Source organism: Nannobrachium achirus (genome assembly GCF_963921795.1).
Source record: "Nannobrachium achirus genome assembly, chromosome: 1".
In the NCBI taxonomy this organism is placed as follows: Eukaryota; Metazoa; Chordata; class Actinopteri; order Myctophiformes; family Myctophidae; genus Nannobrachium; species Nannobrachium achirus.
In genome coordinates, this window is record NC_137810.1 from 11,293,376 (window position 1) to 11,310,994 (window position 17,619).

Consider the following 17,619-nt stretch of genomic DNA (forward strand, 5'->3'; position numbering starts at 1 on the left):
TAGCAAGCAACAGGTTAGCCACTAGCCAGCCAGGCACACATAACAACACTATGTCATGTGTTGGTCGGTGAACCAATCGCTGAACAGTGCCTCATTTCAGCAACGCCCATCCCTGCAAAGGCTGTGGGCGGAACTGACTTCAGACTGAATAATGAAGTGAAACGAAATGTCAATTCAGGCTGAGTGTCAGGCTAACCTACGGTCGCAATAATACATATACACACTTACATACATACTTGATGATAATAACCAGTAAGACTCCCTAATCGGGAGATAAGCGACCATCAAGTCACATGGCCTCATGGTGGCGCTAGAAGAGGGCCATGTGAGAAATGAGGGGTGGGGTCTCCGCGCCGCCGAGGCGGACGAATAGGTACCGGCCCCAAAATTTTGCATGGATCGGGGCAACGGTTGCGGAGATATGAGCAGGGCAAGAGTGTGACGTGTGAGGTGTGACAGACAGACTGACGGACTGACTGACGGACTGACGGACTGACAGTTTGTGCAGGTTTTGATAGTAAGTGCGACCTGACGGTCGCAATTATCCCAAGGGGGAAATTTAGTTGTCCAGTTGTAGCACAGCAGTATACAGTTATTTACAAAGTTACAGAGAAGTAGGAAAAAATAGATAAGAGTAAAAACAAGAGCAGTACAGTTGGAATCCAGGATGACACCAATGTTGTGAACTTGGGTGGTGGAGGTGGGTGACAGTGGTGGAGTGGAGCCATCAATATTGAGGGAGAATTCATGGGTGGAGCGGGTGAGGGAGTCTATTTGGGCCATGGAGTTGGTGGTGGAGTCAGGGCCAATGATGAAGAGTTGATTTATTGGGTAGAGTTTTAGACAGTTTGTTAGGTGAAGGCAGTGATGGTTGGGGAGGGGAGGTAGAGTTGAGGCGGCAGTGGCTTAGGGGTAGAGTGGCTGGATGAGAAGGTTGCCAGTTCGATCCCGGGCTCCACCAGAGTTAGTGTGGAAGTGTCCTTGAGCCCCTAACTGCTCCTGATGAGCAGGTTGGTGCCTTGCATGGTTTCATGACTGAATCGAGGAATATAATGCACAATCTAAAGCGCTTTGGAATAAAGCGCCATATAACCATTTCCCAGTCATAACAGTGGAAACAGAGGCTGTGTGTCCAAGTGTCCGAGCATATATACAGGATGAAGAGGAGGGGAGCCAGGCACTGAGCCTTGGGGGACACCGTGGCTGACAGGTGATGTGAGATGATACAGAAGAGAATGGTGGATGGTATCAAAGCGGCACTGCGGTCAAGGAGGAAGAGGATGTTGAGTTAGCCACTGTCAGAGGATAGCAGGAGGTCATTTGTCACTGTCAGTCACTGTTTTGTTGTTTGAGATGGGCCGGTAGTTATTGGTGCAGTCAGGGTCAAGATGGAGATTCTTCATATCTCCATATATGGACATAAAAGGAACAAGGACTGAGAGATACTGATATCTCCATATAAGGGCATGAAAGGGACAAGGACTGAGAGATACTGATATCTCCATATAAGGGCATGAAAGGGACAAGGACTGACACATACAGATATCTCCATACAGTATGGGAATATAAGGGAAAAGGACTGACAGATACAGATATCTCCATATATGGGCATAAAAGGGACAAGGTCTCACAGATAGAAATATCTCCATATAGGGGCTTGAAATGGACAAGGACTGGCTGATACAGATATCTCCATATATGGGCATAAAAGGGACAAGGATTGACGGATACAGATATCTCCATATATGGGTATAAAAGGGACAAAGGCCTGACAAATACAGATATCTCCATACAGTATGGGCATATAAGGGAAAAGGACTAACAGATACAGATATCTCCATATATGGGCATAAAAGGGACATGGTCTGTCTGTTTGTCCCTTGTCTGTCAATTGGTGTCTGTTTGTATGCTCAGGTTCACATTGGCCAAGCTTCTCTTAATGGAATGAACCCATAAATAGCACCGCTGGGTGTGATTCTTTTTTTCTAAGTTTGCAAATTTGTAATTTTATGATATTAGATTTATATATATATTTTCTTTTAAATGCTTTATGCTCTCTGAGCACAGGTCTACTCGGAGACCTCAGCTGATCTGATTCCTCTCAAGTTCAGGCAAGCTTTGTGGCCAGAAAATCTGCATGTTCTTGACCAAGGCTGGATGGAGGCTTTGAGTTGACTAGGGGAATAGGTAAGAGCACCTTCCTTGATGATGAACCAGAGCTGTTGTTGTTGTTGCTCCTCTCTGGTCTCCATCCAGACTCCCAGAGAGGCTCCCAGCCTGTCCGTCCTCCACCTCCATGGTGTCATCGTTGTCCTCCAGCTGCTGGTTCTGTAGGTTCTCCAACATGTGAGAGTTGTAGCTGGGGAGGCTGTGAATCTGCAAGCTGTCCGGGTCTTCCATGGGGAGGTGTTCTGAAGCAGCACTTCTGCTTGCACAGAATGTACACCATCTCAAGAAGGTTCAGGAGGACGGAGAAGCAAGCGATAAACAACATGTATCGGATGACGAAGGTCTTTTCAGTGGGGCGGGATGTGTAGCAATCAAAGTCCATTCCGCTGCTGTCAGGGGCACCACTACATGTAAAACTGTGCAACCATGTGACCTGTCCCCAGACTGAGACCGCTTCGATGATTATCTTGACCAGAAGGTGAATCAGGTATGAGCACAGTAGATTGCCTTTGATCTTCACACGGCCCTCCTCATCGGTGTACCTGGGCCGTTCGATCGGGTTGGCCAGCTGCGGGTTGGCCAGCTGCTCACGCAGTCTGTTCTCCCTGTGGGTGACAAGTATCACATGACCCAGGTACAACAGAGTGGGCGTCGACACTAAGATGAGCTGCATTGTCCAGTAGTTGATGTACGAGATGGGGAAGAGGATATCGTGACACAAGGGGATAAACTTGGGGCTGATTGCGTCACACATGAAACTTGACTTGTCGTCACTCCAGAGGCTCTCAGCTGGACCCCAGAGCACCATGATGCGGAACAGGAGGAGGACAGACATCCAGACCTTCCCGATGGGGGTGATGTGAGTCAGGAAGCCCCAGTTTGGCATGATCCTAAAAGAAAGCACAAGAACCAGGAGACAAAAGTATGAAAAGGTGGAAGTACGACGGCTTGTTGGAAATTACTTCTTGTAGTGCAGCGATCGTCAGGGACTTAACCAGAGGTGTTTGCATGAGAAGAGAAGTTGTTAAGCTCTTTATATAGGCTTCTGACGTCATGGTGAGTCATGCATGTCCAAATATGGTGTCTATATGACGTCTGGACTCACTCTGACATCACAAGTATCCATGGTGATCTAATGTAAACAATAGATGACGTGACTTTTGTGGACATTACATGAGGTCAGAGTGCATCCATACAGTATGTAATTTAATACAGTATGTAATTTAATAAATGTCAAGTGTGTGTGTTTGCATGTACAAGCAATAGCATGTTCAGTAAACTACCCAACTGATCATTACACCTTGTGTTAGTGCTGAGCTTCTTTACACTGCATCACATAATGCAATCTGTTCTTGTGTTTACAGATTCAGAAAGTATATCTACCAGATGCAGAGCTTTCGAAATATGGGCATATTAGCATGCCCATATATGGAGAAATATGACAGATGCATGTATCTATACATAAAAGGGACAAGGGCTAATAGATAAACAGATCTCCATATATGGGTATATCAACAAGCCTCTATATGGTTATATATATTGATGAAAACAGGGATCTCCATATATGGGCATAAAGGGGACAAGTACTGACAGATGCAGAGATCTCCATATATGGACATATCAGCATGCCCCTATATCGGCATATATTGATGACATAAGGGATCTCCATATATGGGCATATATGGGACAAGGACTGACAGATACAGATACAGGGATCTCCATATATGGGACAAGGACTGACAGATACATGGATCTCCATATATGGGTATAAAAGGGACAAGGCCTGACAAATACAGATATCTCCATAAGGGAAAAGGACTGACAGATACAGATACCTCCATATATAGGCATAAAAGGGACAAGGTCTGTCTGTTTGTCCCATGTCTGTTGTTTATCGCTTGCTTCTCCGTGCTCCTGAACCTTCTTGAGATGGTGTACATTCTGTGCAAGCAGAAGTGCTGCTTCAGAACACCTCCCCATGGAATACCCGGACAGCTTGCAGATTCACAGCCTCAGAGCAAGGATTGGGAAGCGCGCACATCTTCAAAAAATGTTTCAGGTGCCGAACCAAAAAATACACACCGTAGGAAGAAGAGAAGTCCGCCCACTGTTCTGTAGCTCCAGCGACAAATGTATTTATTAAAAGGAAACAACGTTTCAACCCATGTGGGTCTTCATCAGGTCTGATTCACAGCCTCCCCAGCTACAACTCTCACATGTTGGAGAACCTACAGAACCAGCAGCTGGAGGACAACGATGACACCATGGAGGTGGAGGACGGACAGGCTGGGAGCCTCTCTGGGAGTCTGGATGGAGACCAGAGAGGAGCAACAACAACAACAACAACAGCAGCTCTGGTTCATCATCAAGGAAGGTGCTCTTACCTATTCCCCTAGTCCAGAGGTCTTCAAGGTTTTCAGGCCGAGGACCCCTTAGTTGAGAGAGAGATGAAGCAGGGACCCCCACAACCTCTTCATAGATTCCATATAGTTTCATGGTTTGACAGCAATGATCATCAGTATATTTTGGGTTCATGTCAATTTGTGTTTTCAGATATTTAACCACCTGAGCCGTCAATACTTAATAAACTTGACCTTTCACTTTCACTATATTTCACTTACTCTGCTCTTTTTCCCCTCTACACCAAAGCTCTTTGCCAAAAATAGCCAATCTACAAGGTCACAATGCCTCGCAGCGCGAGGCGATGTGAGCTTGCAGATTGCTATTTTTGGCTAAAGTTCTCTGAATATGGACGCTAGGGTTCAAGTAGTTCATATAAAAAAGGAGAAAAATAATTCTATTACACAAAGATTTGGAGTACCCCCTGTAGTAACTCTGAGGACCCCCTAGGGGTCCTGGACCCCCTGTTGAAGACCCCTGCCCTAGTCAACACAGCCTCCATCCAGCCTTGGTCAAGAACATGCAGATTTTCAGGCCACAAAGCTTGCCTGAACTTCCATACACAAAGTGGATGGAGAGGAATCAGATCAGCTGACTCCCCCCTCCCCCGCCCATATATGGGCATACAGTAAAAGGGAACTTGTGGTCTCCGAGTAGACCTGTGCTCAGAGAGCATAAAACATTTTTAAATTGTTCATAAAAAATAAAGAAACCTTATATTATAAAATTACAAAAAATAAAAAAACGACAATATTGCAAACTTAAGGTTTAATGTTGAACACACATTTTCTTTTTCATTTTCCCAACAAAGTGAATTTTTCAGATAGGAGGTTTTGCGTTTTGGCCATCGTAAGTGCTCACATATTGTATGAATTATAAGTTATAAGTTGTATGCATAATAAGTGCATGTCTGGAATTGCTTGTTACAATGACATTGTGACTTTTGTATTTAATGAGTGAATAAACCTGCCTCAGTTACATTTTTGACTGAGTTCCAACAGCAGCTGAGGTCAGCGTGATGTCAGACCTATAAGGTGATGAACTATCACGAGGACTCAGATTTCATCCACAATGTCAAGTTTCTTTGCTACTGGATCAGACAGCGAGTCAGAGGAGTCAAGATCTGATGATGAGATGATCACCCCCAAAGTATCTGGACCTACGTTCAAGTCGGCTTCTAGCGATGATGAAGATGAGGAAAAGTGGGACTCAGACAACAAAGGCAGCAGTGGTAGTGCGAACTCAGACAGCGAGGGACAGAACGCCTCCTTAGCCAGGGTCTTCCTCAAGAACACTAGTCAGGAGACATCGGAGAAGAAGAAGAAAGACATGAGGAAGAAGAATATAAAGAGGAAGGAAATGCCAGAGGAAGAGGCTGACGAGGAGAAGGTGAAAGGAGGTGTGCCTCTGGTCAAGGAAAAGCCCAAGATGTTCACTAAGAACATCGCAGTCATCAACAAAGAGGTTGTGGTGAACAAGCTGAGTGAGATGGTGCAACTGGGCATCTGTGCCTTCCACCAGGGCATGATGAAGGATGCCCACCGGGCCCTGCTGGACATCCGGCCATCCAGCCGTGCCAAGGACTGCTGGGCCAGGGCCTGCTGATGAACATGCACGTCAACCTGGACCTGCTGGAATGTGTATACCTGGAGGAGTAGAGGAGCAGCTGGTGCTCGGACCACCTGAGAGCATGAGGGAGCACGTGGTAGCAGCCAGTAAGGCCATGAAGATGGGCGACTGGCGCGCCTGCCAATCCCTCATCATCAACGACAAGCTTAACAACGAGGTTTGGCGCCTGTTCCCTGAGCCACAGCGAGTACATGAGATGCTTGTCAGGAGGATCAAAGAAGAGTCACTGAGGACTTACCTGTTCACATATAGCAGTGTATATGACTCCATCTGCATGGAGACACTATCTGCGATGTTTGAACTGGAATTGCCTACGGTCCACAGCATCATTAGCAAGATGATCATTGATGAAGAGCTCAGAGCGTCCCTTCTATAGAGGATGTATGCATGTATGCATGTATGTATGTATGTATGTGGAGGAGACACCGACATACATACATACATACATACATACATACATACATACATACCCAGCCGATTACAGTACTTGCATGCTCTGCTTGTGCAAGTAATAATATTAATAACTAGAAGCAGTGCTCTTCCGAGCACAGGTCTCCACCAGGCCACACAAATCGGCCTGTTATAGCGCCACCATGAGGCTGATTTAAAAAATGTGGGGCAGAGGTTCTGAATTAGCATCCAGGGAGTGTGTGTGCTCAGTTTGGCAGCGATCGGGCCAACGGCGCCGGAGATTAGCTGGTAACAACCAGGCCACACAAATCGGCCTGTTATAGCGCCACCATGAGGCTGATTTGAAAAATGTGGGGCAGAGGTTCTAGATTGGCATCCAGGGAGTGTGTGTGCTCAGTTTGGCAGCGATCGGGCCAACGGTGACTGAGATTAGCTGCTCACAAACTGCGAGGACGCACGGACGCACGCACGCACGGACGGACGGACGGACGGACGCACGGACGGACGGACGGACGGACGGACGGACGGACGGAGGGGAAAACATACTCTCCCTCAGCCTTCGGCTGGTGGAGACAATAATAATAATAATGGATATAGATGGATAATTGTCTCCACCAGCCGAAGGCATGGGGGAGAGTATGTTTGTCTCCACCAGCCGAAGGCTGAGGGAGAGTATGTTTTCCCCTCCGTCCGTCCGTCCATGCGTGCGTCCGTGCGTGCGTCCGTCCGTGCGTCCTCGCAGTTTGTGAGCAGCTAATCTCCGGCGCCGTTGGCCCGGTCGCTGCCAAAATTAGCACACACACTCCCTGGATGCCAATTCAGAACCTCTGCCCCACATTTTTCAAATCAGCCTCATGGTGGCGCTATAACAGGCCGATTTGTGTGGCCTGGTTGTTACCAGCTAATCTCCGGCGCCGTTGGCCCGATCGCTGCCAAACTGAGCACACACACTCCCTGGATGCCAAATCAGAACCTCTGCCCCACATTTTTCAAATCAGCCTCATGGTGGCGCTATAACAGGCCGATTTGTGTGGCCTGGTGGAGACCTGTGCTCGGAAGAGCACTGCTTCTAGTTTCCTCTCCGTCCGTGCGTGCGTCCGTCCGTGCGTCCTCGCAGTTTGTGAGCGCCAAATCTCAGTCGCCGTTGGCCCGGTCGCTGCCAAAGTGAGCACACACATTCCCTGGATGCCAATCTAGAACCTCTGCCCTAAATTTTTCAAATGGGCCTTTTCTAGCGCCAACTAGTGGCCGATGTTTGCTAAACACATTTCTGTGCACTACTCTTACAGATTTTGTCCAAAAATCCTACAAATCGGTAGGCAATATCTCGACAGTCATGTGATCGACACGGATCTGTCCGATTTTGCATATTCCATCCTGATTGGCTAAGATTGGCTTCCAAAGTTTGTGGGATTGAGCCGTTTTGAACAAAATGCCTCAAATCACAAACGCAAAGTGCAATTATCATGAAATCGCGCACACACGTTCCCACTAGGCCGAGGAAGAAATGCCACTTAATTTTTTTTAATCAGCCTCATGGTGGCGCTATAACAGCCCAATTTGTGGTTTTACCTATAACTCCACCGATCAGTTTCAAACTTTGTAAGCGCACTCCCTAGAGGCTAAGGATAAACCTTTGTCCTGCATTTTTCACATCAGCCTTTTATAGCGCCACCTTTGGCCCGACTTATGTAAAACACATTTTTGGATATTACTCCTTGAGATTTTATCCAAAAATCATGCAAATCGGTACACAGTATCTCTATAGTCATGTCATCAAGTCCGATCCGTCTGATATTTCATATTCCATCCTGATTGGCTAATATTAGCTTCCAAAGTTTGCAGGATTGCTCCGTTTTTGAACAAAATGCCTCAAATCATCAACGCAGCTTGCGATTACCGTGACATTTGCCACACATATTCCCACTAGGTCAAGGAACAAATGCTACCTTTTTAACATTGTCCTGTTATAGCGCCACCAGCAGGTAGACTTTAGCAAAACACATTTTTGGAACACAATGCTTGAAATCATGCATGCAGCGTCCGATTGCCATGAAAGATCTAAGGTGAAGAACATATGCCACCCTTTTTACATTGGCCTATTATACAGTAGCACCACCAGGATGCACGGCCTGGTGGAGACCTGTGCTCGGAAGAGCACTGCTTCTAGTTTGTAATCTGCAATTAATTAAGTAATTGATGTTATCCTATGTGAAGTACTCTGTTCTATCCGTTTGTCTTTCAATGTTATATTTGATTTGTGGTGTCAACTGTACTTTGTTCTAAAGTTCTGCTAATAAACTATTCAATCAATCAATCAATGAGATACATAAAGTGGTTTCTGTGTAAATACGCCGTAAAGCTTACTATCAAATGTTATATTTGATTTGTGCTGTCATGAAACGTTTTCCTAATGCAAACTTCTAATAAATCTTCAATCAATAATAATATGGAAATGAATTGTCTGTTGGAATGCCTATATTTTAGCTGCAGGTACTTGATATGTCCAGCAGATGTCAGTGTTCTTTGTCCATCAGAGCTGCTGTGCTGTGTGGGGCTGTAATGTCATGTTTTACAGTCTATGGCCACATTGGCCGTGTCCCCATGTTGTCTTACCCCTTCACTGAAACTGAATAAAACTGCTTTATCTGATTGAACTGTTAATTGAAAAGGCATGGTTTAGATAAGATTAGAATACTTTCAACTTCGCCTGATTCACATCGGTTCACATGATCGTGGCGTCACCTGACGTTGTCATCTTTTCTTCCGGTACAGTCCGAGCTTCCGGACTACAATTTGGACTACAAACGCTTGTACATCTCGTCATGGCTTTTGAATTAGACACAGACCCTGGTAAAACTTCTACACCAGTAGTTGGAATAGTCATAGCAGTGATATCAAGTTTCATCAACGGGTCGACATTTGTGCTTCAGAAAAAAGGAATATTGCGTGCCCGTGACAGAGGTATATAGACTTCGCAATAGAAACAAAACAAAAAAAAAACATATTTTGGAAACTGAAGGCTAAATATTGACATTTCTTTCCCCCAGGTGGGTCCTATCTTAAAGATGTCGTGTGGTGGAGCGGTACGCTTGCTAGTGAGTATTGATGCTTGGGTTAAATAAATAATACACTAGTCGTACGACTGTATGTCCAGTTGAAAATTGCAGAACTACATGCTCGCTCATCATGTGTCTTCCGGGGCTTGTAGTGCTGTTTTTCGCTGCGCGTCGTGCGCGACACTGTCTTACGACGAAGCATGATGATGGTGGATCAAGGAAGGTTAGGCAGGAACAGACAACACCCGGAAGTTGGCACACCATGGGACGCCGCCATGACACTTTTGGGTGGCAGAAGTGACGAAGTGCTAATGTTATTTTGGGTGGCCACCCGCCACCCATGGAGCCTAGATGACGTTGGTGACTGTTCTTGCTGAGACCTTCTTTGTGGTGGATGCGGATGCCACCTATTAGCTGTATTCAATTTTCTTGTTTTTTAGGGGTCATCAATAGCCTCACATGTCAATATGTTGTTGGTGTGTGTGTGTGTGTGTGTGTGTGTGTGTGTGTGTGTGTGTGTGTGTGTGTGTGTGTGTGTGTGTGTGTGTGTGTGTGTGTGTGTTTTAAACTGTCTTTTGAGATTCTGACATCTTTAACTCCCTCTGACTCCTTATCTTCCACCAAATCCAGTGGCTCTGATTAGTCCAGAGATGAGCATGTATTGGCCTTTGACTCAGGAGTTTATGCAAACCCTTCGATTTCAGTGGCAACCTTAAAATCCAAATTTTATTTGATGGCCTTCCTGCCCAACAACAAGGGCCAAGTGGCCTTGACCCGAAAATGATTGAAGTCCAGGCTTGTTTTAGTAGCAACAAAACCAGAATACATCTGTATTGTACCTTAAATGCATCTTATGAACTCTCTTTTCAGTGATTGTGGGCCAGATTGGGAATTTCCTGGCATATAATTCAGCCCCTGCTGTCATAGTGACACCCATGGGTGCCCTTGGAGTGTTGTTTGGGTAAGTACGTCATAAGTAAACTCATCCCTGTCTTTGCATTTGGATTTGACCATAGTCAAGTTAGAAAGTTTTATTGTCACATCACAGGTTTACAGTTGTAAATCAGTGGGTGAAATTTGGTTTTGTGCTAGCTCCATCATTTTCTTTTCAGGAAAGAAGGAAAACATGGGGTGAGATAACCACATAATTATGATCTTTTGGTGTGTGTGGCATGATGCTTCAAACAATGATAACTTGCAGTTACAGAATGCAGTCTGTAAACGCTATTCTTTTTTAAAAAATTACACGTTGGACACCTGTGTTTTTGACTGGAGGCACTTTTGATAATTATTCCTCTGAGATGTTTTGAGATGCCCTTACTTACAATAACACTACTGACATTCTGCTTTATCTGAAATCCAAAGATCACCAGAGGACAGAACCAAGACTTGAAAACCTGGCACTGTTACGTTCATTGTGTAGTACAGTACATTATTGCAGAGGGCTGGGCGATATGACTTCAATATCACATATCAATATCACAATTATTTCAAACATTAGCCTCGATTACGATTCATGAAAGATTCTTCTTTTTTATATAGTGAAAATACCAGATCTACAAACCCACAACTGAGTTGTGAGCTTGTAGATCGTCTGTTTTCACTATTTGTGTATGCCACCACTGTATCACAAAGTATAATACAGGGTTATGTGGTTAATCAGACTAATCATTCATACATTGTTTATGGATCGTTTTATAAAGCAGTCTTTTTGAATTATTTTGTTAGTTTGTTGATTAAATATATCAACCGATTTCTTATAGTATGGAGGAGGGGTAGCTTCTCAATTATTAGATTTATATATTGGTTCTAACTTCTAAATATCCACCTCTTTCCGCGGGAGTTTGCTGGAGGCGACTGGAGATTATTTGCACCACACTTCCGGTTTAACAGCAGACATACAAGCTCACGTCGCGTCGCAGATGCAGCCTGTTGTGAGCTTGTAAATCACACTCGGCTGCGGCGCCGGAAGCTCGGTACAGCGTCTGCGCAATGCACTATGGGGCGTTGGAAACTCGTGGATAGATTTTTATATAATTTTGGTTAATTACCCAGCCCTAGTATGTACTAGGGCATTCACGAATAGTGATTTTTAGTATCCGAATTATTCTACCTCAAAGTATTAGAATAGTCGAATATTCTACAGGACTGTCAAACTGTCAAATAAAAATCACACCCGTGTGAAGTGGAGCTGTGTGTGTGTGTGTGTGTGTGTGTGTGTGTGTGTGTGTGTGTGTGTGTGTGTGTGTGTGTGTGTGTGTGTGTGTGTGTGTGTGTGTGTGTGTGTGTGTGTGTGTGTGGATCATGTGTACCGATTTTTGTGACATTTGAAGAAAATATGTAGGAAAAGGAGCAAAAAGTGTGTTTTGGAGAAAATTCAAGATGGCGGAAAATCTATCATGGCGCAAATGGGCGTGGCCTATATGGGGAGATGCGTCATGACCCAAGGAATCCAGGGAAAAAATATTTTTAATTTTCCGACCTACGGTTCAAGAGTTACAGGCCAAAACGTAAAGTGGGGTGTTATGGCGCCACCATGCGGCCAAATGACACAATTATTTTTTATTTAATCCTTGAAATCATTATGAACCTCCTCTCCAAGTCTTGAAACTCTAGCCCCTATGGTTTGCGAGAGACAAATAATTGAATGTGAGTTTTTGCGATTCCCATTATAAGTCAATGGGGAAAATTAATTCACTAATAAATTAATATCAATTAAACTATAGAACCTTTCTCTTAGAAAAGTAATAGCCCACGATTCCCGAGTAAGCCGTTCGATTTGACATATGGCGCGAGTGTGTGGTGGCAAAACTGTGGGACTAGTGGCGTGCCGAAGTTTAGGAAGTTCAGGCTACATACAGACACACACACAGACAGACAGACACACCCACACGGCCACGTATAGGGAGCCTGTGCTTCACACAGCTCCAAAAAGTAAGCAAGAGGCAAACATTGTGAAAATAGCCGATCTACATGCTTGTGAGCATGTGTAGATTGTCTATTTTCACAATATTTATCTGCGGAACCGAGTCACATTAAATGTAATACCTACAATTCCAAGTGCTTGTCAGGGTGGGGGTCCCCAGTTCAAATATGTTTATTTTGGGGGTCACAGCCTAAAAAGGTTTGAGAACCCCTGGTATAGAGCATTAACAAATTCATCCACCAGGGGCATTGACGACTCATTCTTATGACTTCCTATCTAGCCAAGCTTTATAAACTATATATTTTTTAAAGAGAAAACAATAAAAAAAATAAAAAAGCGAATATTCAACTTCGGTGAACAAAGTCGAATAGTGACTTTGATATTCGAATTTTTGGTGAATGCCCTCGTATGTACTGCTCTGTCGGTCATACTAACTGCATCCTTTGCTCTGCTGCCAACATGTGGGACGCTTGTCGTGTGTGGTGTGATGTAGGGGTGTGCTGGGCTCCTGGGTGCTGAAGGAGCAGCTGAACCTCCTGGGGAAGCTGGGCTGCGTGTTGTGTTGCTGTGGCTCTGTTATGCTCCTCATTCACGCCCCAAAGACACAGGCTGTCACCTCCAGAGTAGAGCTCCAAGAGAGGCTAGCTGACCCAGGTGTGGCATTCAAAACACAAGCACACTAGGGCTGCCACGATTATGACATTTTACATGACGATTAATTATCACTCAACTAATTGCGATTAACAATTTAATTGTGTTTTTGTCATTAATAATTACATTTCTGTTTGGTTTTAGGCTTTGAAGTTGCACATGGCAGATATAACACACAACCTAAATATAAAAAGTAAAGACTGACATGTTTGAAACTTTATACCTAAAAAAGAACATTGATAGTGGAAATAGCCAATGCGACGCGTTGTGAGCTTGTAGATCGGCTATTTCCACCATTTTTTTGGAAATGATTATGACAAAATAATTGTGATTATGTCAAATAATTGCGATTAGACGATTATGTCAAATAATTGCGATTAGACGATTATGTAATAATTGTGACAGCCCTACAAGTCACACACTCACATAATCACAAAGGTCAAGCAAAGTGCATTTTCCGCCACAGAGAAGTACACTATGAAAAACAAGGGCATGTCATGCTTTGCTGGCACATTGACAAACCAACACGCTCAGACGTATGATGTCATAATGACAGTGTATTGAGCAGCTTTACACCCAGAGAGACAGAACACACACACACACACACACACACACACACACACACACACACACACACACACACACACACACACATTTTCTGAGCAGAAATATTTGCTTTTATTTGTATAGCCTTATTAGGCTTGTATATGCCAGAGGTGCAAAAGTTCACTTTGTAAGTTATACTAATAATAAAAAAAACATGCTTGTTCTTTTTACAGTGTTTCTATCGTATGCCTCATTGGTTGTGGTGCTGCTGGTGGTGCTAATCCTCTGGATTGCTCCAACCCACGGTGCATCAAACATCATGGTATATGTGGCTATTTGTTCGCTTCTTGGAAGCTTCACAGTGCCTTGCAGCAAAGGACTGGGTCTGGCTGCGCCAGAGGCCTTCAGTGGAGGGGCATCAAGCAACGGGGCCCTGGCTCTCTTCTTGGGCTTGCTGGGAATACTGGCTATTAGCATCGTTACACAATTTGTGTTCATCAACAAAGCTCTGGAGTGCTACAGCTCCAACATGTTTGAGGCCATCTACTATGTGACGTTCACGTCCACAGTGATTCTGGCTTCTGGCATTCTCTTTAAGGAATGGACCGCGCTAACGCCCCCGGACAGCCTTGCCATGCTGTGTGGTCTAATAACGGTGTTTGTTGGAGTCGCTTTGCTCCGCATATCCCACGAGGCCTCGCTCACATGGAACCAAAGCGAGGCACGTAAAAAGACAGACTGATTGAGAGGAATGTTGACTGAACTGTATTGCATTGCCACACTGTGCCTGTACTACTTTTGACTGTGTATAAGAAAATAATATGTATTATTATGAATTACATTTATAATGTCTCTTATTACTTTTGAAACTTTAAATAATTAAAACAAAGACTAAACAATGTGTTTTTTTTTTCATGTAATAGGCTACTCAAAACTACAGGGTTCTGTACCCCATTTTACTTTAGTGGCCATAGCTGAATGGGTAGAGATGCCCCCTAATGGGAAACAGATGGTCCTTCGTTTGAGCCCTAACTGCCCTAAAGTCTATTTGGACAGAAATCAGCAGGGTGAAGCTAAAAACGTAATATCCCCTGTGGGATCAAATGCGTCATCAAATAATAATCATTTGATTATTATATAATATGTTTTAGCTGATTATTAAATCTGTAATATCAAGAATGTATTAAGGTACCGTAGATTGACTTTAACATCATCATAAATTATTACATGTCCAAGTACATGGGACATGTGTATTGTTGGCCAGTTATATCCAAAGTTGGTCTTTTATTTAATTTATTTCAAACATGTAAACATTGTGCATCGTGTTTGGCAAATCTACAAACTCTCAATGTATCATAATGCGTTTTGAGTTTGTAGATCTGCTATTTTCGGTACAGAGATTTGCTATTTATTAGTTTACTATAGAGGGTAATGGGTAGTTTAAGTGGTTAAATAAGCACATTTCAAGGAAGAGAAGGGAAGACTCGGATGGTTACAAAAAGGTCACGCTGTTACTGCAGTTGAACAGTATTGCCTTGTGCTTTGCCAAAAAATGCCAATCTATAAGCAAGTTTGTACATCCTATATTTTCTATATTTTATAAGTCTAAGGCTAAAAATGGCCATGGAGGCTTATGGCTCTGGTATCTCCAACTCAAGACAAGCCAGTAAGAGTTTAGTCCAGTCATTTGTAAACTATGGAGAGATTTAGCTCAAAATTAACAGCCTCTCGTAGCCAATTGAGACCTTAGAGTTGATCATTGTTAATGACCTTGACCATTCAGTGTTTTCACTGATCCCCAACAAGTAGGGGATTGCCTGGGTATCACCCCTTTCTTGTATCTTTATATTTACAGTACACATGTGGTCAAGAACTGCAGTGAGAGCACAGACTGTCCTAGCTCTGGTCATTAGGTTTGCAGGCCATTCTCAATGTCCAGGCTTTTCAATTTGTGTCTGTACATTGTTATGATCGTTTGGTTTATTAGTCCCTGTGGTCAAATGTTCTGCCATGGTGTACTATTAAGATTAATGTGTGTCTTTGTGAACGTGAAGCAGGGCATTCCTGAAAAAGAAAATGTGTTCTCAGCGAACCTCCCCACCGAATAAAGGTAAAAGAAAGGATCATTCTAGTTCACTATGGGTTTTTGATTGATAATTTGGTTTGGTAGGATTTGTCAAGAAATTATGGCAATGTCCTGATTATATAGTGCTACGAGGGTCAATTGCAAGTCTGTTGAGCATCAGGATCAGTTGGCTGAGGGGACTATTCTGTCACACACACAAGCAAGCAAGTACACACGCTCAGTCACTCACACCCCAATAGCTCCACTGTCAGAGCAAACTAATAATACAATGAGCTCCCTCCATGCTAAAACAGAGGATGAGGAGTGAGGACAGAGGTAGTCGGCCCCCATGCTCCATAAAGACTTACCGGGACCAAGCCTTCAACTTGTGAAGCCTCTCATTTCCTCTTGCGCAACCAGGCTTTTCACACTAATGAGATGTTCAAGGTTATGTTTGAGGTGACAGGTCAAAAGATAGCAATCCACAGCAAACACCTCTTCCCCTGACAGAATGCCTGAATCTATACAGACACATACCCTCAGGGTTCACAACTCAGATTTGGGTCGCTCAACTAGTGAATGAAGCCTTGTGGAAATGTCCTCGTGCAAGATAGTTTACTTTTGTGATAACTACACTACTGTATAACCTGTAAATAGTCAGACAAGCTTTTGGCCTATATGGGGGCTAGGGGGAGGGAAACTAAGAGCAACAACTTTATTAGGAAAAAGAAATTAAGGAAAGAAAGTACAATAAGAGATAAAAACAAAACAATAAAAACAAGAAAGGTCAACTAGGGAAGGCGATTGTGAACAGATGGATTTCCAGGGCAGTTTTGAAGGTAGGGAGGGAGGGGGCATCTCTGATGGGTTTGGGGAGTTCATTCCAGAGGGTGGGGCCGGCTACAGCCTTGTGATGCTGTGTGTCAGTAACCTGGTCTGTATCCTGGAGTCAGTACTCTGGTTCCAGTATCCTGGTCAGTATCCTGGAGTCAGTACTCTGGTTCCAGTATCCTGGTCAGTATCCTGGTGTCAGTACTCAGGTTCCAGTATCCTGGTCAGTATCCTGGTGTTAGTATCCTGCTGTATCCTGGTGTCAGTATCCTTGTCAATATCCAGATTATGTTATGATACAGCTGGTCCCCTGACAGAATGACAGTATCTGACAGATTCACCTATACTGATTATCTGGGTTCAGACACAACAACTGCGATTTAGGTTATTGTTTAAAACCATCTGTTGTAACTATTTTCTCTGCACCCAGATTGAGAGCAAACAAAGGGGTGTTTTAATGTCATCAAAATTCTATGGACAATATGTTATAGTAATTCATTAGTTTTAGAAGACCAAAAAAAGACAAAAATGTCCATTGAACTCATTGGACTTTTGGGGTTACAGAAAGGTTAAAATGAAAGCTTGTTTACTTTAGGTGACATAAAAGTTTACAGAAAACTTTAGGACTAGAACAATAGTATGTTGCCTTGCCTATATAGCAACACTGAGGCAAGATGATATGAAGTCTGACTCCAGACCCGCCCTGTACTCTACCTCTCATTTGTTACCTGTGTTGTCACCTACATTAAGTAAGACCATCAATTATTTAGTGTAATTGTAGAAGGAGAAACACAAGTCAAGGAGTTGTTGGAGGATTGAGTATCACCGATGAACAGACGGGTAGTCTCATAGTGGCGGATATAGAGTAGCTTTACTTAAAAGCAGTGGTGGACAAAGTAAATACTCAATTTTATTTTTGTTTTAATGGCATT

General features: G+C 43.7%; 2 protein-coding genes across 2 annotated transcripts; one reads left to right on the forward strand and one right to left on the reverse strand.

Moving 5' to 3' along the window:
- Positions 1-2,302: 2,302 nt before the first annotated feature.
- LOC308286131 (gap junction Cx32.2 protein-like) lies at positions 2,303-3,055 on the reverse strand (the record flags this gene model as incomplete). Its single annotated transcript, XM_080727088.1, has 1 exon — positions 2,303-3,055. One exon carries the CDS (start codon positions 3,053-3,055, stop codon positions 2,303-2,305), a length of 753 nt encoding a protein of 250 aa, XP_080583214.1.
- Positions 3,056-9,526: 6,471 nt separating this feature from the next.
- nipa1 (NIPA magnesium transporter 1) lies at positions 9,527-14,533 on the forward strand (the record flags this gene model as incomplete). The annotated part of the gene is made up of 5 exons (XM_080732603.1): positions 9,527-9,573; positions 9,660-9,707; positions 10,539-10,629; positions 13,088-13,248; positions 14,025-14,533. Coding segments are annotated over exons 2-5 (762 nt in total). The 5' UTR covers positions 9,527-9,573; positions 9,660-9,706.
- Positions 14,534-17,619: the final 3,086 nt, after the last annotated feature.